The sequence below is a fragment of the Scleropages formosus genome, chromosome 15 (assembly GCF_900964775.1).
Source record: "Scleropages formosus chromosome 15, fSclFor1.1, whole genome shotgun sequence".
NCBI classification, from domain to species: domain Eukaryota; kingdom Metazoa; phylum Chordata; class Actinopteri; order Osteoglossiformes; family Osteoglossidae; genus Scleropages; species Scleropages formosus.
In genome coordinates, this window is record NC_041820.1 from 13,670,071 (window position 1) to 13,693,323 (window position 23,253).

Genomic DNA, 23,253 nt, shown 5'->3' on the forward strand with positions numbered 1-23,253 from the left:
TCTAAGATGTGTATGAAAGCACAAAAGCAATGGAGGGATAAGAAATGCTGCGATAAAGACATACTCTTTCTCTTCCTCTCTAACCTCACTTCTCCCTATGCTTTTTATTAATGCACAACTCCTCAGCCCGGTAAAATTCCAGAACCCACAACTGTAGGGTGCCTTTGTGCATTGTAACATAAAAGTATCTCTAGCTTGAGCAGGATCAGGGGACCGAGACACAGTTATACAACACATAGGTTCCGTTCGAGGCTGATCCACGAAAGCAGAGCTGTAGAAAGTGCTGGATGAAGGGTGAGGGACAGGCAGGCCAGATTGCTTGCAGATGCTTTTGGAGATGGGAGTGTGAGAGCCCCTGCAAGGCTCTCCCCACAGGGGGCAAGGGGGACAGAGGTTCCTGAGTTCTGCAGAGCACATCAGACATGGGTATGGTGAGGAGATGGGGGGGGCAGTGATTTAACAGCAGGAGTGGGGGTGGGGGTGTACAGGTGGACACATTGTCAGACTGATTTGTTCAAGGCTATAAAGACCCATTCATTATCTTCATGGAACCTGCTCTGAAGCAGGTTATTTAGTCTATAAACGTTCACACATCTGAGATTGAGGCTCAACCAGAATTGCACAGCAGTTCATTCCACCTATAATGTCAAGAGCCCCTATAGCAAAGCTATAAAACAGGTTAAGTCTTGAGAAATGGATAACACTAATGTCTGACTATAGTCATTTTCCAGACTTACTTGATCTAATTTTAATGAGTAAGTCTGAAAGGGGCAAAATAAAGAATGGAACAGAATTCCCTAAAACTAAAAAAAAGGAACACTTCAACCTCGTTTCAGTGTGCAAATCATATTTTATGGATGTTTAAGATACCAGAGTTCTGAATAAGGACAGTTTTTAATTTGTCTTAAGTCAACTCTTTGAGCAAACTATGGTCCATATGTCAATTTAATAACTGTATTATGACATGTAAGACCTATGATAATATTTTTAATAATAATACTTTGATTGTAAAAAAAAAAAAAAAAGTTTAAATTATATCTTAGAAAATATTTGAGTAGGAAGATAAATTCCTTATCCTGTTACCTGTGATATAAAAATCAGCAAAACGGCAAGAAGAGACTTACTTATTGCCAAAATATCTGTGCCGTTACAAATGCAAACCATTCTTTATTACGCGATGAGTAGGATCATATCTTAAGATATGATATATGAGCTTCTCCTCATCAAACAGTACCCTTAGAGATGAGAATCATCCTCTGGTTTTTAGAATTTTGTGAGTTCTAAATGCCTAATTTAACACTGTAGACAACAAAGAGAAAAACACTGATGGAAGTGATAAAAAGATAAAGGTTTAAAAAATCCAAGATCCAAAGTGAAAAGAAGGACACTGTACACATGTGATGCTGTGTCGCATTGTAAAGGAAACACTTGTTTGATCTGTTGGTGCTATCGTGTGCCCAGCACTATTGTGACTAAGACTTAAGAAGAGAGGCTGGAGTAAGAAAGTCAGGAGCCAGGTGGGGCTGTCTGCCATTCTGTCTGCGACAGATTAAACCTTCTGAAGTGTGTCCCTCGTGCACAAACAGCTTACTCTCCCAGGTAAATTACTGTGCCATAACTGCACTTGGGCTGCTGGTGACTGGAGTACCTCGCAATAATGATACCTGCATTAAAAAGGACAGCTTTGAGCTACTACCCCCACATAGGGGTATCAAGGGATCCAATACTTCTGCACCTGAGGTTCTTGGGCAGGTCATAAAGCCCCCCCACTCCCCACTCCAGACAGGCTTATGCACCCGCCAATTCAAACCTTGAACCCAATCCCCTCAAGCACCGACTTGGATTCGACGCCGAATCTTTACTGAGGAATTGAACAAACAAAATGAATCGTGACCTTTTCAACTTTTTCGAAAGATGAAACTTTGACTAGCAAGGTTTACAAGGAAACGAATTACTGTAGAATCATGAACTAACGGTACTATAGACAACTCTTTGTACTCACTGTAAAAGCATGGCATATTTGGCCTTTAAGAGGAAATTATTCAGAAGCAAGCTAATTTTCACAATTAAACTTGTCATAACCAACTGCCATAAGCAATGTGCTGTGTGAATTTGAATTAGAAACCAAGCAATCAATTTCTTTGTTTATTTTTGGAAGGCTCAGAGCTGGAGTTGCCCCTAGATGGAAGAAATGGAAAAACCAAAATAAAATGACACTAAATTGATTTATAAATGTTATATATTTTTTTTTTTTTTTTTTTTTTTTATCAATTTTATTTTCTGTTAAGGGGGGCATGGTGGCGCAGTGGGTTGGACCGGGTCCTGCTCTCCAGTGGGTCTGGGGTTCGAGTCCCGCTTGGGGTGCCTTGTGATGGACTGGTGTCCCGTCCTGGGTGTGCCCCCTCCGCCTCCAGCCTTACGCCCTGTGTTGCCAGGTTAGGCTCTGGCTCCCCGTGACCCCGTATGGGACAAGCGGTTTAGACAGTGTGTGTGTATTTTCTGTTAATGATGACATTAATATTAATGAATTAACAAAATTTAACAAAAGCATAAGCATTGAAAAATCGTCCCAAAAGTTGATATAAGGTGTGAAGGTGTTTCTGCAAATAGAAAAAGGAACAGTATGTTACATCCACTTGGAACAATAACACACACACACACACACATTTTCAGAACACATGTAGAGATGGGTACTGAGAGAAGGACAACTTTAAAAGCAGGTGAATCTTGATCCAATATATTTTGTGGGTTGGTGAAAGACTGATTAATCTTCACCTAATCTTGAAGGAGGACTGGTGAATAGAAGATGAATCTTGAACTTATTTTTTCCCCACAAAAGTGAATCCAGGCGAAGGCATCGGGGGGGTGGCAAGATTCTGATTGACAGGTGCATTAATGATGAGCAGCCAGATGGAGGGTGTAGGACCAGTGAGCAAGCAAAAACCCCAGGAATGAAACTTGGCAACATCTGAAATCGTTGATGAAAGTACATTCCACGATGGCTCTGAGCACTGCAGAAAAATCAAACTAACAGTCTGATGTGAAAAAAAACAAATACTTCCTTTTGGACAAGGCTGCTATGTTGATTTCAAACATGATATTTTGGTATTATGTTTTGGTATTTACTGATGTTTATTACATATATTTATTGGGATATATTTTAGTATTAACAGCCCAGCAAAAACGCATTAATCCTAAAACCCTATCCAGCCGTAGCTTTAAATCTAACTGTGCAAACCAACAAAATATAAACACTTATTCTTAAACTTAGGTTTAGAACAGCGGCCAATCACTGAAACCAGTAATACAGAAAACACTTCTAACATTTCTGAAAGTTCAGTAAGAATAATTATTCAAAAATAAGCCATTTGATTTGAATAGAAAACCGCAAGCTTCTATTGCACAATATTTCTTTGTTAAGATCAAAAATAACTGTCATAAGCACAAGACACCTAGAAAAGACATCCAATTACCCTATGAGAGTCTTAGTATTAGCAAGTGTCACTACTAATAAGAGAATGAATGGCACGGTTTTCTCAATGGCACACAAAAGGTACACGAATGTTTCCCTTTGCCTCTGTTAGCCACCAAAGAAATGCACCTAGCAGATGTCTTTTGCTCTTCAAGTCAAATCAGCATCTCTAAAAAAAAAAAAAAAAAAACACTCTCATTCAACATCCCTAGCTGTAAAGAGCTGCTTGGTCTCAAAATATGTGTAATTTCTAATGAAACATTTATATGTGTATTTATAAGGACCACAACTGACTTGATGGCCTGTCGCAAAACACTACAGGAACCACAGTAACACGTGTAGATGTTCACATTCATATATATTTATTTTAGTCTTAAAAATGTATACAAGCTGGTTGTTTTGGCAATGAAGCATTTTTTTGTTCTTATAGTTCCCAGTCATGGAAACTCTCAAAAGCCTCATAAATTAAATGTCCAGTTTTCCCGCATGGCGATGATATAAAACTGTCTCTTAAATGCAACAGCAACTGTGGCCTATTCCATAGAGTGTAGGTATAAGAGGGGAGAAACTAAAATAAACTAAACTCTCATCTGGCTGGTATAGCCCCCCACTTTCCAAACGTCTTGTTGTTTATACTGGCATGTATGCCCTGTTCGACAGGTCTGACGTTATGCCCGTTCTGAGCCACTGTTTTTAGTCGCAGTAGGTAGTTCCAGAGTAAATACATGAGCTCAGGGCTCTCTGGTGCTTTGTAGTCCATCAGGCCAGTGTAAACAAGGCCTGAGGGATCAAGGGAACCCCACCGGACCAAATGGGACAGAAAGTGAAGATACAGGGTAGTCCAACAAGGTGACAGGAATTACCCAGAAAGACCTAAAGAAGGACAAGATCCAGGCCCATTTGAAATTGTGTTAAAATCTGTAAACTTCTCAGGCCCGTGAGGGACATGGCCTGTATTTTTTTGCGGTTGGTTTGCAGACAAATCCCACCTGCACTGCTGCAGAGGGATAAAGGCACGAGTCTTACACCGAACTCCTGAAACCCGCAATGATCTTCATCACTAGGAACTCATGAGGATTCCAGGTTATAGCTGTGCTGTTGTGTCAGTACTTACAGAAGTTATACAAAGACCATGTAACTGACATGGCAGACAGAGCAAGGCCAGATATTTATTATCAGGATTAAATGATGGTGACACCTTCACAGCTGAGGATTCCCATAGGAAAACAGCATAGATTTTATTTATATATATATATATATAAATAAATAAATATATATATCAGTTTTTCAGCAGTCTGTCAGTGGGCTACTGTCTTGCACAGTCTGATTGGTAACACATCCACTCACTCAGAATCCAGAAGGGAGGGACACATGAATAGGCTAACAGGCTTACAACTGCAGGCAGAAAATTTCATGTCCATGACTACTGGGTTTCTCCAAGTACAAAAATAAAGCACACAAATGACACTATTGCACCTTCCTAAGAAACCCAGCCTGGACTGCACTGACCTCAATTATTTCAGGCCCATCGAAAACCATTTCAGTAAAAAAAAAAATTTTAGATAAAACTGTTGCCAATACAGTTTATTTCTTTAACTCTATTCTACTAAATAGATGATTGTAGGTCCTGTCACAGCACTCAGTGCACTTTTGAAGTAGTAAATGACATACTATGTTTCATTATACTCATACTGAGTTTTTGGTACAGATCACCAGTCTCCTGTGTAGAGAGAGTAATATGACTAATCTGAGCAAGGGAAGGGGAGTCTTGTGGTTCTTAGATGGCTACGAGATATTTTTTTTTACCTTAAATTAAGGGTCCTCTTAGACCTACAACTCTCTGTATTAGGGCTTCTAGTCAATTCTTTATGTATGAACCTTTGCGGGATCACCTTCCAACATGGGGTGGGTATTCATTGCTAACTGCCTCAGTAAAACCCTCTAAAATCCTGCCACAGAGAATGACAAAAATAGATGCCTTTTTTGCATTTTGGATTATCAAGGCAAGACAGTTTTACGAGCCATAAAGTTACATAAAGTGCCTGACTGTCACCTTTTAGGTGTGCTGTTATATTTGGACACTGCACAGATTTGAGTTATTGAAAGAGAAGGTACAGTATGTTACAACAGCATACATTTTAAGAGGACACCAGATGTCTGCTTCCTGCTCAAGGAGAGTTGGGACAAACTGAACAGCCTTTTTAATGAACACTGTCCAATAAACACTGGAGAGGAATGGTGTGGAGATTATAGATGACACTCGGGTTTCTGAACAGCAGGAGACCCATGATTGAGTTCTGGATATCTTAGTTTCAACAAATGTCAAGTTGCTGGTGTTACACATAATTCTCCATCACGTATAACTTATGTTTCACTCGAAAAAATAGAGCAGCTATCCCACAATGTCACAACGAACCGTCCAAAGATCAGCAAAACGAGTGCAAAGCATTCCCCCCCCCGGACCCTGCCACTTCTATCTGAAGTCGAGCCAAACATGAAAGTCAACACACAAAGCTGTGTACACACAGGCACAGCTTGCTGAGCTGAATGAGCCTTGAGCCATGGTAATGTACAGAGCAAAAGTCCATCAACTTGAGACTTTTATGATTCTCATGTGGGCTGTTCAACTCTAGGTTAAAGCTTTAAAGCATATTTTCAGCAGCCAAATAAACAGCTTTATTTATTTATTCATTTCCATTCACCACATAGTTGTTACCATTAACCACGTATGTGTGAAAAGAATTATAATTTATAAATCTGATCATAGAGAGAGACAAAGGCACCAACATATGAACAGGAGGATGCATTATCTTACCCTTTCTTTCACCACAATTACAGTTTGTCTTCACTCAGTGGTTAGAGTAAGTAATTTCCAGTGCCACTGCAAACTGATTATTATCCTTAACAAACATGGCTTAACACATGTTTCGGGATGTTCCAGAGAAAGCCTAAACCATTTTCTATAATTCCATGTGGTAAAATCATTATCAAGTTTGAAAAAAGTAGGAACGTAAACTCTAAAACAAGTTATGCATCTTAAGTTTTACCTTAATGTTCCTCTAAATTCATTATTTTTGTCAGTCAAACTTCAGTGGATCCTGAATGAACAGTATGGGTTTAAAAAAAAAAAAAAAAAAAAAAAAAAAAAAAAAGAGAATGTTGCACTCAAATTATTCCCGTAAAAGAGAATTCCAGTAAACCTAATTACCAGCAGTGCTCCAGACATACCTATGACATCTCTTTTGGAGCATTTGCTTCTGGTGGGATAACTGACTCTTACAACATTCCCAATGAAGAGAAATGCAAAGGCACAAGACTTTGCCAAGTATTTTTTCCTTCTACACAAAATATAACCGTCTCCGAAAACACAGATATTGGTTAGTGCTTTCCATAGAATTCCTTACCGCATGTACCCATTGCTTCTCATCCTCACAAATCACCAATACATAAACCTTTGAAAAACATTTTGATTTTAGATGTATGAAACAACAATTTCCAGCTACTACTATTATTTTGGAAAGGGTCAAACTTCTGGAATAACAGTCTCGGGTAATTGCTAGCAGAATCAATTTATTTGAACATAATGCATTTCAAGGCTTGTGTGAAGTCCAGCTCAGGTCACAACATAACAATTTTATCGCCACTTGGCAGTTAATATCCACAACTGTTAAGTAATTTTAGACAAAAGCAGGTAGGTGGAATGTCAGGTGTTCGATTGGCATATATTATCTGAGATTCCAGCATTAATTATTTATGAATTTGTTACAGTTTTAATGAATTTTAAGAATTCTCCATAGTCTGGCTTCTCTAGTTTTTTTTATTTTTTTTAACCTGCTGTAAGTAGCTTCAATTTGTTATTTCCATGGAAGTTATAATAAGTGAAGTGAGTGATAATGGCTGTTCTCTTCTCTACATAACAGTTGAAGCAAACAATTCAATTCATACAGACCTCCCGTTGTAAACTCTTTCCTTATTAGGTCACCACTACATCACACACAGATAATAGGTATCTTGGAAAAAGTACATCATTTCAAAAAGCCATTAGGACAGAAGTTAGTGCATTATTTATGTGTCAGCCATGTACAGCACTTTAAGGCAGCAGGCAGGTTAGTGAAAGCAAATTAGTTTGGCTTACTGAACAAACGAGTCCCTTGCCTTAGCCCTTGGTTCACGGTCCCCACTGAGCTACCTAAGGGAAGGAAGGGCAGGGGAAAAAAAAAAAAAAAAAAAAAAAAAAAAAAGTCACTTATTGGCTGGCGCATCCCTCCCTTGCAAGGTCTGCCAATGCTTCATGAGACTGACGTTAACAGTTCTTTACAAAGATTTCAGTGTGTCGTTGTAAGCTGCTTTTCCTAGATGATCTCTGGAGTCTAGAGGCATTCTTTCCATTTGTTTTCCTCTGTCCTCATTAGGAGACACTAATTGGCCTGCTCACTGTTTTGGCTGGAAAGAGTAAGTCATATTTTTAAATCTCAGCACTGACAATAAGCAGTATTCCAAACCCATAAATCAGTAAATATTTTATAAATTACTGTCTGGCAAAAGAAAAATAAGTAACATTTAAATTTTCAATGTTGATGACTACTGCAAATGTTTCCATTATGAAATGAGATAATGGGATACAAAATCCATTTACCTAGAACAAATAAATATAAAAATGACAAATCAGTTACAAATTAGATACTTTAAAATAAACAAAATACATACTCCAGTTGTAATTTCCACATTAAATTTGGTTAAATGTGTATAAATATGTCAACGGGTGATTTCTCCGTTTAGTGCTGTGGCATTTACAAAACTAGTAGTAAATACACTTAATTTTCATTATTTATTGGGTACTCTATTTAACCAAAAAGTTTCTTTTCAGCACCTTGAATAACAGCATTATTTCTCCATGAACACAAGGCGTAATTTAACAAATATCCTGGACACAGCCCAAATAGTACAGTCTGTATTCTCTTTAATAACACATACCTTAGTAGTCTATAATTAACTATTAACAGAGATCTTCAGTGAAATCTTATGCTGAAAGCAGGATCACATTATATATAATAAGGAGAATGGAAAAATGCCATAGAACATGCATAGTCACACAAAGGATAAGGGAATCTGCAGAGATCACTTTTTCTCACAACATTCCTCACCCTCACCTCCATCCTTGCTCACTCCTAGGCAGCCCTTGAGCTCCAAAAGGGAAATGGCTTTGTCCTTGTTCAGGTCACAGTAGTCCGTGAACTTGCGGGCACATTTCTTGGGCTTGGCTTTCTTCTTTACATAGCGCTTAAAGGGTTTGAGCTCCTTCTTGTTGATGTCCCGGCTGCCATTGGTGTCCAGCTGGGCAAAATACCAATGTACCACTCGCTCCTCCAAAGTGTGGGTAGGATCTGGTTCCACAAACCTGAGCCGCGAGAACAATGAATACATATACGGCCAAATGGCACTCTGCTGGGTAGCTAAGGCCACTTCCGAGTGCACAGCTATAATTGATGTTGTACATTTACGTTTTTACATCACTTACCTCCCACCACCAGAGGGAGTTGGTGAGTTTATAGCGTGAACCATATCGGTGGTCAGGGCATCCAACAGGCTGGTAATAAATTCCACTTTCTTTGCCTCTGGACAACCTGTTACCAGCATGAAAAAGAAATGCAAAACATGACATTCTAAATCAGCTCATAGAATCTGTTTCTGAGATACAGATTTACATTTACCTTTATCTAGCAGACACTTTTCTCCAAAGCAACTTCCAGTGAACTCTATGTAGTGTTATGAGCCCACACACCTTATTTACCAAGGTGACTTACACTGCTAGATACACTACTTGCAAAGGGTCACTCATCCATACATCAGTGGAACACACACACACACACACACACACACACACACACACACACACACACACACACTATGGGGGAACCTGAACAGCATGTCTTTGGACTGTGGGAGGAAACCCACACAGACACAGGGAGAACATGCAAATTATATTTACATTTATTTATTTAGCAGATGCTTTTCTTAACAGCAACTTCCAATGAACTCTACGTAGTGTTATCAGCCCACACACCTTATTCACCAAGGTGACTTACACTGCTAGATACACTACTTATACTTGGTCACTCATCCATACATCAGTGGAACATACACACATTCTCTGTCACTCAGATACTGATCACAAATATTAACAATAAAGAACAGAGTTTGATTGTCTGGGTGCAGTTCATTTAGTTGATACTTTTCTCCAAAGTGACTTAAAATGTTAACGTTACAATTACTTACCCATTTATAGAGCTGGGTAATTTAACTGCAGCATTTTAGGGTAAGTACCTTGCACAAGGCCACTACCACCACAGGTAGAGATCAAACCTGCAACCTTTGGGCCAAAGGTAGTAACCCCAACCACTACACTACCAGCTGTCCCAACATAACTTCCAGTGAAGTCTGAGCATCCCTTTGAACACACCTGGAACCCTGATGTCCCTGACGTGTGACTGTCTCAAAGCTGCCACGGAACAGGTCGCAAGAAACCCCAAAAGGAATGCGACTATAAACAACTGACATAAATAGCCCATGACTCAGATGGTTGAAAAAATAACTAGTTATGAAATCCCTTTATGTAATGTTGAGTGAAGTAGCAAGGTGGTATTATATTTTTCCTACACACATCAGGGCTGCAGAGATTAACTGAAGTACCAAGTGTAATGTGGTAGTGTAAGTGCAACTGTTTTCAATTTCCGTTGCCATATTTTGTCAAATTTAACAGAATACCTATGTTACAGAACTACATTTATATGTTTATTACATTTAACGTGCTAGCCCATAAATTTTAAGTATTTCACAAATTTTATATATACCAGTGTAAAACACTAGACTGGACATATAAATATACAAAATCTTATGTTTTAAATAGGTTAATCTTCTAAATATTTTAAAAGGTGCAAATCTTTGTTGCACATCTGTTAGTAAATACAAATAGTTATGGGGTATATGAGGTCTTTTCAAATGTTTATTGGAGACATACAGTAGTTGCAGTGTAGAAAGTGGTGCTCTTTATGATAGGCTGAATAACCGATTTTCCGAGGAAACCTGAAACAGGCAACATTGGTGTCGTCTCACAGACTTTCTAACAGTGATGAACAAAGTAGAATTTAATAGCTTCACCACACACAGTGAACCCTTTCAATTAGTGATACTCAACCAACGTTGCAGTTTGGAAAGGCCACATAGTAGGTCTGTGAATTTTATGCCTCTAACTTTTCGCATGAAAGATCTTCAACATTTTGTGTGTAAAGCTTTATATAATGTCTTTATAGTATATATCTACAATATGTTTAAAAACAGTATTCCGACAGATAAATTAACTGTATTTAGCTTAAATGTTTTTTGATATTTTAATAACCAGTAAAACACATCTCAAAAAAATGTTTTGAGAAACATTAATTTTTTATGAGTTATTCAAAACTTGTTAAGTATGAGTTTAGAATTCAAAACATACTGTCTGTGTGTATCATCTGGCAGCTCATAAAAAACACATTACAACTATCTGTTTTTGATCAAGTTCATGAAAAAAGGGAAACATCCCTTGAAATGCATTAGATTCAACTTCATGTTACTGGGAACAGCATGCACTGTACAAAGGATATATTTTCCCACAAAAGCTGTTACTCAGCACAACTGGATTACAAGCTCCTTTAGCCCTTATTTGTAAGTTATGACCTATCTCGGACACAAAATCAATCCCAGGGTCAATCCGTACGCCTCCCTGCTTCAAACAGCGGTTTTCCCAGGCTGACCGCTGAGCCCTGCTGGAGCGACACGATACTGTGGTAAACTCATGTCTTGAGAAAACCGTGAAAAGGGTGTCTCAAAATGCATCTGAGCACATGTGCACGTGTCTTCCTGTGTGTGTGAGTGCCTGCGCATGTTCTTGTGCATGTGCATGTGTGAGACAGTAAAAGGAGAAGTGTACGGTGACAGGGCATCAGCAGGGCTGCGCTGCCCTGTTAAGTTTTATGACACAATGGCAAACACCTAGGGTAGCGTTTTTTAATTGCCCAGATGCATGCCTTTATAGCAGGCTCAAACAGTCCAAATTTTTTCCCCTCTTTAATTGTGTCTGTTAAAGAAAAACTTCAAACGCTGTACCGCAGTAAACTAATAGACTCTTTTCTCACCCACTATTTTGCTCTCCAACTTCTTTCTCTAGCACCCAAGCTCCATCCTGTTTCTCCTGCCCCACTCTTTCCCCTTCACCCCTTTTCTGCTGACTCAGATATTCCAGCGGGAAGCAGGGGGTTAGTGGCACGCCAGGTGAATCCAATTAGTATCTCCTGAGATACAGCGATGCTGGGACATGATGCTTCAGTGCACCTTTAACCAAGTGTTAAATTAGTCATTATGGCAACAGAGCGGCTGTGGCAAGCATATCCTGGATGGGACGCGGACTCCAACAAAAGCCTCCCATTCTGCTTGTTTTCACTTTTTAACCCTGTTTTCATCACGCAGGCAGGGCCTCAGGATGATGGGGCTGACTGCTTCCCATTTGCTTTGCCTTGATGTGATTCATAAAAAAGTGCATTTTGTTGTGGTGGTTCTCAACCGCCTACTACAGTACATAAATAACTCCCCTCAGCACCCCCACCACTCTTGCACATACCATAAAACCCTACTGCACAACTGCACAGTAAGAACCAATGTATGACTCTGTAAACTTAGCAGATGGTGGCATTAAAGAGCCATTACGATACAACTTTAAATGATGGGGAAAGAGTGAGGCAACAAAAGCAAGTCAACGGTAACCGACCTAGGGGCGTATCACCTGGACTGAATATGGTAAACAGCGATGTTTCAGACAGAAATGTGTGTTAAGCACTACAACAGCACAATACCGCAGCTTTTGTCTTAACAAGAAAATACAAGTCCAAAAATTGACAGTGCTTTCACAGCAAGTTTTGCAGTCTCAAGTTGGGAGCCAGTCCAGAAACAAAATATTGGGTAAAATGCCCACTGTGGCAGAACAAAAAAAATACCCCTCCTCACCTTGCAGGTCTCGGTCCCGGAACGGATCTTCCGACTCAGAGACCCGCGATATTGAGCGTGCAGAACTGTCGCACTCTGGGGTCTGGTACCTAACGCCAGATAGAGAGACAAGGGGGACAGAGCTGTGAGAGTGATATGAATATGGACAAGCAAGACCCAGGACCTGCAGGGAAAGGTCCTGGAACTAGAGAGGCGTAGGGCAGAGCAGCAGAGTTCTGTAATATGATCTGATACACATGGCTGCAACAGCACTGCTCTCCCGAAAAGCCCTCTGTTGTCATACCAGACCTAACAAAACAACACAAGCTGCCAGAACCTTCTAAGCAGGAATGCTTCAAAATGAATGTGCGACTCTTTCCTTACCCTTCCAGAGGTAACTCATCGATGCAGGAAAAGAGCAGTCAGATGAACGTATGACTGAAAGGAATATTTTCTCCCTTTCCTTGCTGAAAAAGATAGCATTTCTAGAGAGCATTGTAACAGGAATGATTTTTTTGTATGCCTATTTATTCATTTTCAGCTGCAGACACTAAGCGGAGCAAGTTGCAGTAGTGCATCAGCCGAGTCGCCACGCAGTCTCTTGCTCTCTTGCCTTGGTGTTAATGCATCCACAATATGAGCACTGACAAGTCCAAGTGTGTGAAGTGACATTTCAAACACGCAGTTAATAGGACTGCAGGGGCCACTGACTCAAAACCTGAACTTTCCATAGGATGAGATGTGCCTCACTTTGCTTTACAACCCTTTCATCATGTATTTCTTTAAAAAAAAAAAAAAAAAAATTAAATTCTGTGTCTGTCAACAGTTAAGGGCAAGTAATCGTTGCCTTAAGGACTCTACAGATGATATCAACCTGTAACACCGCTGAGCAGAGTACTGTACTTACAGTGAAATAAGGTACCTGATAGCAGTACAAATGTCTTTTGAATAATTATAGGATTTCGGTTTAATTAATCTTACTAGTTCATTCAAAATTCTAAGAATTTAGCATATCAACTGTTAAAGAGTAATTTCTTAATGCTGAGGAAATTAAATATTTGCTGACATTATTACTCATAAGACTCAAAGACATGAACCTAAACACTGAAAAAGACTCAGTTTATACCTAAAATTTAAATTACTACATTTTCTAAATTAAAGTTTTATGGAAATATCTTGCAGGGTAGTATGTCTATGGCTTTGCAGCAGTCAATAGCAATATTTACCAATCATTTAAAACAGACTCCAAGAAACATATAATACAGAGCTGTAAGCATTCAAGTTCAATATTTTCTTCATGTTTTCTCCTGAATGTAAATCAGCAACATTCGGGTTAAAAGTTTTAAGTATAACATGCATGACTTATTTTATCTCATCATTTTAATAAAATTTTAGGCATCATGAGCTTTCTTTTACAATCTTGCCCAACGTACGGCAAACATTTTCCTTTTTCTTCCACCTAATAAAGGACGTTGACAGTGCTGAATGAACAGGTAGTAAATCTGTTTGCACTTATCTCAGAAAACTAACTCCACTACCACAGTTGCAGGAATAAACCAGTCCAGAACATTTACAGCGGTCCTCGTTTTTCCCCTACCTGGTGGATGTCCCTGGGATGGGTCGCCCGGTGTCCACCAGAACACACCAGCAGTAGCCTGTGGACTGGTGGCACTGGACCGCTTTGTAAAGCCCCCCAGGCCCACAGTCCGGAATAAAAACGGCCTCTCTGGGGTTCTGCCGAGCCTCATCCAGAGCCGTGTGTCTCTCCTGGTCACAAGAAGGAACTTTCTCTAAAACCATGAGAAACACACTCAATACACCGACATACAGAGAAACACACAAAACATTTTCAATACCTACAGTGCCAGTCAGCATGGATGTACATAATTACACTGAACAAAGAGAGTAGAAATGTACTGCATGGAGACACACATAGATAAGCTGAATATTACGTGAATTCACAGAAAAATCAAAACAACATTACCACATATAAATCCTACATCACCGGGGCTTGTAGTTGCAGTCAGCACTGATTTCAAGAGTCTTTTACACTGTTTGTGGAGCTGGAAAGAGCAGGGGCTATTCAGAAACTCGGACTGGGTATTCAACTTGAGGCCGATCGCATTTGAGAGTTGACTCAGTTCACAACTTGCTCTACTGTACTCTATTTATATTCAGATCCATTTAGGCCATTGCTCACTCATGGGGCCAAGTACAACAGAACCTGCAATTGAATTTTAAGGCCGTTTCGGAACGGAAAAGTGTGCTTTCCCGCACTTAATCCGTGTCATTTAATCAAGTCTGTTTACAAAGCCTTATCCGGCAACAACAGTTCAACTCTGCTTAATGCAATCATGTAGAACAGGAGGTGGAAGGGAATTCATGGCCATATGGTGGAGCCCAGTTCCCTGATTTTTAGTGGTTAGTTTTACCTTGAGCAACTTCATTACGAAGGTACACAAAGGACCGACAATGGATGAGACCTTCGTACTTCTCACTACATGTTACACGTAGATAGCAGAATGAAATTCATCTCAACTGTGAGCCTGCCGGCTTGTTTCCAAATACAAACTTATCACTTAGCCGTCTAACCTGAGCTGTCAGCACAGCGCTTTTTTATACGTTAATTTTTCTGTCGCACTACCATTTTTGGAATTTTTGTCTGGAGAGAGAAAAGACTTAGAGACACATAGTGAACTATGCTCTAAGAGAAATCTTTTTTAAAAAAAAAAAAAAAAAAAAAAAAATCTCGGTCAAGAAATTTATCTCGGTTAGATGAAAATAATGCCAATACTGACAAATCTGCAAGCTCACTCCCTCCCCGAAGCCCAAATGTCATGTTTGGGGAGCATGTCCACCTCAGTCTCCTAAACCCCAGAGGGCTTCAGCTCAAGTGTTTGCAGTACGACGAGACTTCCAAATTCCCGCCAAGCCTCCTTCACTTCCAAATTATTTAGCACTGTTTATTATACAGAGGGTATGCTGGCGCCAGGCAGCTGAGATTCTCAAACGAAAATTGTTTTTTATACATATAAATGGAAAGTGCTGAACTCTGGCAATTTTTTTTCCTTTTCATTCTTTTCGTGTGTATGAAACTCAATCCGTTCACGTTCTCTCTGATATTGTTTCGTTTTTTTTCCTTCCCGTTTTTCTTTTGCCATTTTCTGTGGACAGCAAAGCGCATGGTGACAATTTAGGGACTTGATAAACAAGTAAACACTGAATACATAAATCCTTACAGCAGGAATCAATATGAAACAAAATGAAATGTGAATGTTCTTATTTTTTTTCCCCCCCTCATCGCTGCCTCAAAATTTCTTAGAGCAAGTGTACATATCACACATAATCTCATCAGTTAACAAAATAATTCTGAGATTACTCAGATTCATCTATTTACCCTTCACAATTCTGAAACGGAAAACTTCATGGTCCTCATCTTTCCCAGCTCCTGCCAAAGAAAAGAGCAGAACCCTGTGCAGACCATTCCTGGGAGACTCCTGTAAACAAGCTGTTGTTCTCGTGCCTCTCCTTGGGACACACAGCCGCCATCCTTCATGCCACTTAATTGTTTTCTTTCTTTCTCCATACAAATGGTCTCCCTGGCAGAGCAGGCTCTCAAATCAGACACTGCAAGACTGTCTACAATGGGAGGAGCACGTCACGCTCCAATTTTTCATTTAAAAGTTTTAAACAATGCATTTTAACATACTTTTGGCTAAGACACCGGTGTCTGTCCAGCGAGCGACGGAAAGCATAAACCATAAGCTCATTTTTCCTGTATTTATACAGGTATTTTCCTTTAGCTAATTTGCGATCCCTCCTCCGACACATTAGATTTTGATCAAGGTGGACTAAATAACGTATTCCTGCAGCTATTTGTCTCTGCAAGTCAGACGGTTCCAATTTCACCTTCTCAAGGACTGGCAAAGATAGGTTTAGAATACAACATGTTGGACCCAAGCCAAGTGTGCCCTTTAGGACAACAGTTGGAACTCAGTGAAGTGACGACATCTAATCCCTCTACAGCTCCCCCCCCCCAGACCCCTCCATTCTCTGAGGACATCAGATGCTAATTAGAAGCAGACAAGAAGCAGAATTACCACAGAAGTTCACTTCCAAAGAACTGTCATTGTGAATCTCTGTCTACCATGCACTGTGCTAGACACTCATTGTTCACCATTTCCTCAAGAGAAATTTCTCCTTAGATGTTCTGGAGAAACATTTTACTTCTGTTTCTTTCTGCTAATATCCTCTCTACTCATTTAATGGTTCAGGTTACATTTCCATCAACTTTCATAAAAATGTCAGTTACTGAAATTTTCTGTAGAATATGCTCAAAAACTTTTAACACGTGGCCTATAAGTGCCCTGTGAGTGCCGTCACATTCAGTCTAGAACATTTTCAATGACAAAATCAGTCAATTGACTTATTGACTGCCTTCTACTTGATACGTGTGGAAAATGCTCCAGAATATATCCTAAATGCTATATTTTGTTCATATTCAGTAACTGAAGTTGATGGCATACAGATAGCATCAGTCTCAACCTCAAACCAGTGGATGACCACATGTGATGAGAAAGATATACTGTAACATGGAGTGGAAAAAAGTCAAAAATAAGCAGTAAACTATCAGCCTCATTTTCTGTGGCATGTCTACAGAAGTCCTACCTTTACATAAATGATATCGCTTTCATCTGCCCAGGTGTTTTTACCTCTAAATCTGATAACATGGTGTTTACTCTTAGACTGTTTATAGACTAAAGTCACTGTATTTGTAATGCCACTAATTTATCATCACCTGTCTTTCACAAAATATATTCACACATTATGAAGATTCAAACAGCAGGATGAACTCTCACTGTGAAAATCGCAATACTGTATCACTTGCAAGACAGATGTTTCAAACCGCAAGAGAAAGAAAGACCTAAAAATGGACCCTTCTTGCCGTGGACTGTATGGCAGCTTACTTTCCTCTACATCTTTCTGGCGGCCAGGACCAAAAAAAACCATTAGCTCCCCCCTTCCACTTCCAAATCCCCCATACACTGGTGCCTCATGTTATGAACTTCTGAGTTATAAATTATCAAAGACACAAACATTTCCCAGTGTGTTTATTTTTAATAGCATCTTGTAAACTGTTCTATTATGTAAAATTTCTGTCTGTTGCAGAGCAGAAATGTCCGAAGTATTTTTTTGCCACTAGTAGTTGGCAGCAAAGCACACTGACGGGACAGAAACCCCCTTTCTCCCATGCACTTCAGAGTTCATAATGTTTACAGCTCCTGTCTGATGTTCCTGAATTTGGCGATGAATAACAAGGTGAGGAACGCTACACATGTTTATAGGATAAATCAGTTACAGAAAGCATTGAATAATCTCTGAGATGTATGTTGCTTTGGAGAAAAGTGTCTGCTAAATGAATAAATCTAAATGTAAATGTAATAAGAGTTTGTGAATCAGATGCATACTTATTTTCAGATGTATTCTTTCCAATGCTTTATTTCAATTTGGCTCAAATGTTAAAGTCTTATAGCACATATTTATTAGAGCTATATCTGAGACTTTTACAGAAACTACCCACCAAATAAATAGTGGTACAGATCTACTATTAAGCTTTTTTGATCATATAAATAATAAAGCAAACTGAAAATGACCAGATGCTCACAATAAAGAATGGAGATGGATTGGAGGTGAAAAGGCATTTACAACCAAACACAGTGTAGCTAGACACTAGTCCACTGCAGGGCAATCGCACATACCTGTTCAGTCATACATACACATGCTAACTGAGAGTCACCAATTCACTGGAATGCATTTTTTGGACAGCCAAAACCTGAGAACCCAGAGGAGACCCAAAGGGAGAACATACAAACTCCAGATTCAAACTCACTTCCAAACCTACAGTGCAGGTGCTGTAAAGCACCACCCTACCTGCTGCATCACTGTGTCGTCTTTAAATAGTCTGAGTGTTGAGAAAGATCTAGACCATACAAATAAAAGCAAATTTAAATATTTTAATGGGCCAAAAGTATTTTGTAAGTTTCATAATGATAAGGATGGAGAACAATAAAAATTTAAGAATATTACAGAATCAAGTCAGCCATTTCAAATATTTCAAAGTCTAGATCATAGTAAAGGTATTATATTGTACCATATCCTCATCTAGTCCTTTCAGTTTTACATTTTTAAGATCATGCAAGGTATTAATCACACGAACATGCTAAGTCAAGTCGGTTAAGACGTTAGTTTTTGTACAGACATTGTGATTTCTATCACAGAAGACCAAAACAGAAATGGGTTGTAGGAAGCAGCACTAAGAGCCTCTGTATTAGTGCAGGTAGGCCAAGAATAGCTTTATAGTTCAGGCCACTGGTGGTCAGGTTTAGGGCAACGATATTCTAAACATCAAGGTCAATTGTTTTTTTTTTTTTTTTATAACAGTCCATCTACAATTTTAAACCTGACATGGAAAATAAAGTCTACTGAATTTTACATTTTAACAACTGTAACATGAATAAACTTTTAAAAATATCACTAAAATTATGGTTTTTAAACCTCTGGTGATATGCTTCAAAATTAATTGGAAGTTGTATTATTGTATATATTGTAGACTACTAGAACAAGTTTTGTTTGTCACTCACTATCGATAAAAGCTTGCCCTAATACAGAGTTACAGCTGTATGGAGCCTATCACAGGGTAACCACTTATGAAGTTACATACTATGGCTAATTGAGAGTCACCAGTTCACCTGAAACAAATATTTAGACTCAAGAGAGGAAAGCAGAGCATCTGGAGGACAACCCACATGAACACATTTATAATCCGCACAGACCGAATGAGGATCAAACCTACATCCAATCACGCAACCCAGGTCATATAAGGCACGTACATTACCCATTACACCACACGTCACTCCAAGTTTTGCTCGTATTAAACATTAAATTTCTAACTTGTTTCTTCTCCCTCTTAATACCAAAGGTACAGCAGGAAGTAATTTATTGTTACATTTATAAGTTTTGAAAATGCTATCCTAACAAAAAGGGCATTAAACGACAGGCAAAGAGCTTTAGATACACACACGTACACAATTATTGATTCACAGTTAGTATGTCCAGTACCACTCCATATTATACAAGCTTTGATTCTGGGCTTCTCACAAGTAGGAGCACCAAGTGGCCAGAGGCTAAGCAGTGATCACTATTAGATTGGAGTACAGATCATTTTACCATCGTTGAGTCCATAATCAGAATCTTGACCTTGACTGAGCAGTGAAAATTAATTGTTGCTATGGAACTAAGAATCTAGTGCATAGACATCCTTTACTTTGAGTAGAAAAAAAACAAAAAAAAAAAATTTTAATATTTGAACATTAAAATGTAACACTTTCTTTTGTAAGCAGAACATTCTCCTGGTTTAATTCTTTGTACTACATTCTATTAGATATACTTACCTAGAAAAATATGACAGAGGTACGGTTCTACTAGCTGATCCATTCACACTGTTCATCATGGTATGTCTCTCACCTGGTCTCCTGGTGCTGGAACTGTTCTGTTTGTTTTCTTTGTAGACGAGCTGTTTGATCCACAAAGTAGGTGCAGTTATCTCTGCATGGTGGACAAGAACATTTAAGGTCAGCCCACTGTAGGTAGAATTATTGTCCTGCCACATAAAAAAAATAAACACAGCAGAAATTTCACTAGAGCAATAAACTGAGGAAGACGAAGAGTCTCTCTACATTCATTCTGGGAAGGCTTTAACGAGAAAAGGAATTTCCATCTTCTCTTGAAGCCCAAAAACTAAGGCTTAGAAGTCAACATTAGTTCCTTTAATTTTGCTATTTTTCCAAGTTCAATGATACTCTTTGTTTTTATTCTTATACTCATTTTATTTTATTATGTTCTTCTGTATCCACCACCGCTACAGATATATCCCCATTTATAACTGCCTGCCTCTTGAACATCTCTGCTTGAGTGACTGATGACCATCTACAACTCCATCTCCAAAACCAACATCTTTTACCTCCCAGTTGGTCCATTCCAGCTGTCAGGAACTCTGTCAAACTGAATACACTCATTTCATCTGCTTCATCCACTAAGACCCTCACATCTATACTTCTCTCAACATACCGACACCATAACGCAATCCTGCGGATATGTCCTATATAGCATCCACAGGGTCCACCTTTATCTTACAACAAAACTGTATAGAGCTCCTGGTCCTGGACATGGTTACTGTATATCCCACCTGGACTACTAAAACTCTCAAACCTCTCCAGTTGATACATAATGCTGCTGCATGAGTGGTATTTCACTTGCCAAAGCTCTTGCATATATCTCACTCCTCGTCTCTTTCCACTGGCTTCATGTAGCTGCCTACATTAAGTTTAACACTCTGGATACCTACAAGACTTGATGACTCACTATACCCAACCATACTGCTGTGCTCCTCCACCTCTGGCAGCTTAGTGGCCCCACACACAAGAAGTCCAAAATCAAAAGCCCAAAATCAAAAGCCCTAAGGTCCTTAGTTATGCCACCAATGTGGTATAATGATCTCCCTCACTCACTTTGAATCCCTCTCATTGTTCAAATCAGTCTCACAATATATCTCTTTCAGATTCTCTTCTCTCTGGATCTTCTATCTACTCCATAAATTTGTATTACATTATTTTACACATTTACCTTTGTGTTTCCTATCAATCATATATGCTGCTGTTCATGTAATGTTATTGTCAGTGTTATCCGTTTTAAAAATTTTGGAGAAGAAAATCTGCTAAATAAATAAATGTAAACGTAGATTAAGTATGTGTCTCATGGGTGCTTCAGGAGGGCCACTGCTAGGACTTGAACTAGTAACCTTCCAGCTATGAGGCTATGTTCAATTAGGGGCAAAAGGTGGACATTAACAACTGCAAGACATTTGTTTCATATGGTTACAGCAGTACTGGAAAGTCTTATACTGTAATCAGAGAATGAAATTGATCATAAAATGTAAATCCAGTCTTGGCAAAAATCCAACCCTGAGCCAAACCCATATCCATGACTGGTAATTACTTTATCCTGCTGTTCACTGCTGATTTCACATGGAGCCAATTCATGTATGACAAATTTCCTTTGTTTAAAAAAGTTTAGAAACAATGAACATCTTACCATCGCCATCAGGCACAGCATGCGTCTCCATGGTGGGTGTTGGCTTAGAGCCATCATCTGGGTTAAGGGTGAGAAAGAAACGGAAAGAGACTACCATTATTGAGGTTAATACAATCTACTCTCCAGAACTGTTGAATGGTTGGGGTTTGCACATGGCCCGGCCAAGAGCATAGAGAAAAACAGATGGAAAAGTAGTAAGAGAGGTTTAGACAGAGAAAAACAGAGCAACAGAGATAGCTGTATCACACAGTTGGAGAAACCACAGATCCAGTTAGTTTACCCTGAAGACTCCACGCACGCACGCACGCGGGTCCTAACACCAGCATTGCTCTCCTCCTTCCACCCATGGACGGTAAAACCCGCATGTACCCTTGTGCCTTGGCTGATAAAGAGAATCTAAGTAACACCTGCTGCAGAAGAACAATTTATGCTGGTAGAGCACCAAACAAAACCTGAGAAGAGCCTCCCCCACATGTTGCAGCACAGTCAAAATTAAACAGAATATAATGGCCTCAAAGTGTGTGCCTGAACATCCCAGATTCCACATTATAGCGCTAATAAGAAATTGGGACAAGTCTTACGATTTATATAAGACTTTTTAGAAATGAGTCTGACTGGAGTTAATCATATGCCATGAAGCCTATATAATGTGTACTCTCTCACAGGTGCAATTCAACCAGGAATTCTCAAAACACTCTGAGCACTGCTTTAACAATTAGTTCAATTACAGCTAACAGTAGGTAGGGATGTCCATGGCAGGAATGTTAAAGTTGACTGATCTTTATTATATTATCATCCACTGAATTAATTATTCTTTATTATATTTTTCAGTATATGGTATTCATTTATGTCTTCCTCTGTTTTACCCCATTATATTTTACTTGTACGCCTTTTCTTTACACTGGTGCACAGACAGTATGCATGTGCAAATCTTGTGAATTTCTATCATTGAGCAAAATCATCAGTTATCATAAAAACCCTAAAGCAAAAATATTCTTAACTTGAAAAGGCAAAGTAAAGCCTTTCGTATCAGTTTAAAATGGAGTGATAAAATGTATAAAATTTTCTTAAGGAAATTACAATTTTTTGGAAGGCTTTATAGGGCACACAGAGTTCATTTTTTCCATCTTATTCACAGCTGGCACTGGCCATTGTGTGACTTCAACTTCAATAGAGCCGAAAACTATATAGTCATATATACCAAATATATATACTTCTATACCAAAACAGCAGCCTGTATGATAATAAAGGTTAAAGTAAGGTCTTTAAGACAAAGTGCTGAAGTGCTATGAAAACCAGTGTCAAAAAAATCAAGAGCCTACAGATAGCAGTAACACTTCCATAAAAAAACTAGCCTCACCAAGCAAATGAGAAAAAGAACCTCAAATTTACAAGAGCTACTATTATACATTGTACTGACCATACAGACTGAATATAAAAGCCACAGACACCTCAAATTTTGACATGAACATTTACCAGCTACTTGCATATTCACTGACAAAAGGTACGATTTGTATTCTTCTGTAGAACCAAAAGACTATGGGCAGAAAAACTTGTATGACCTGCAAGAGGAAGAAACAGGAATGGCGGCTGTTGGATGTGTGGCAGGGCTGCAC

The 23,253-nt window shown here is 39.0% G+C and overlaps 1 protein-coding gene across 3 annotated transcripts in view; it reads right to left on the minus strand.

Annotated features, from left to right (window-relative positions):
- smoc1 (SPARC related modular calcium binding 1) overlaps positions 1-23,253 on the minus strand; it is a 51,449-nt gene that overhangs the window by 2,254 nt on the left and 25,942 nt on the right. The window contains exons 7-13 of one of the 3 annotated variants that reach the window (XM_018727297.2): positions 21,638-21,694; positions 20,012-20,092; positions 14,085-14,277; positions 12,509-12,597; positions 8,991-9,096; positions 8,623-8,870; positions 7,628-7,661 (exon numbers count right to left, since the gene is read on the minus strand). In XM_018727297.2, the coding sequence (XP_018582813.1) occupies positions 7,628-7,661; positions 8,623-8,870; positions 8,991-9,096; positions 12,509-12,597; positions 14,085-14,277; positions 20,012-20,092; positions 21,638-21,694 (808 nt within the window). Of the gene's footprint in view, positions 1-7,607; positions 7,662-8,622; positions 8,871-8,990; positions 9,097-12,508; positions 12,598-14,084; positions 14,278-20,011; positions 20,093-21,637; positions 21,728-23,253 lie in introns of all 3 variants that reach the window. The other 2 variants (XM_018727295.2, XM_018727296.2) reach the window with 2 other exon arrangements.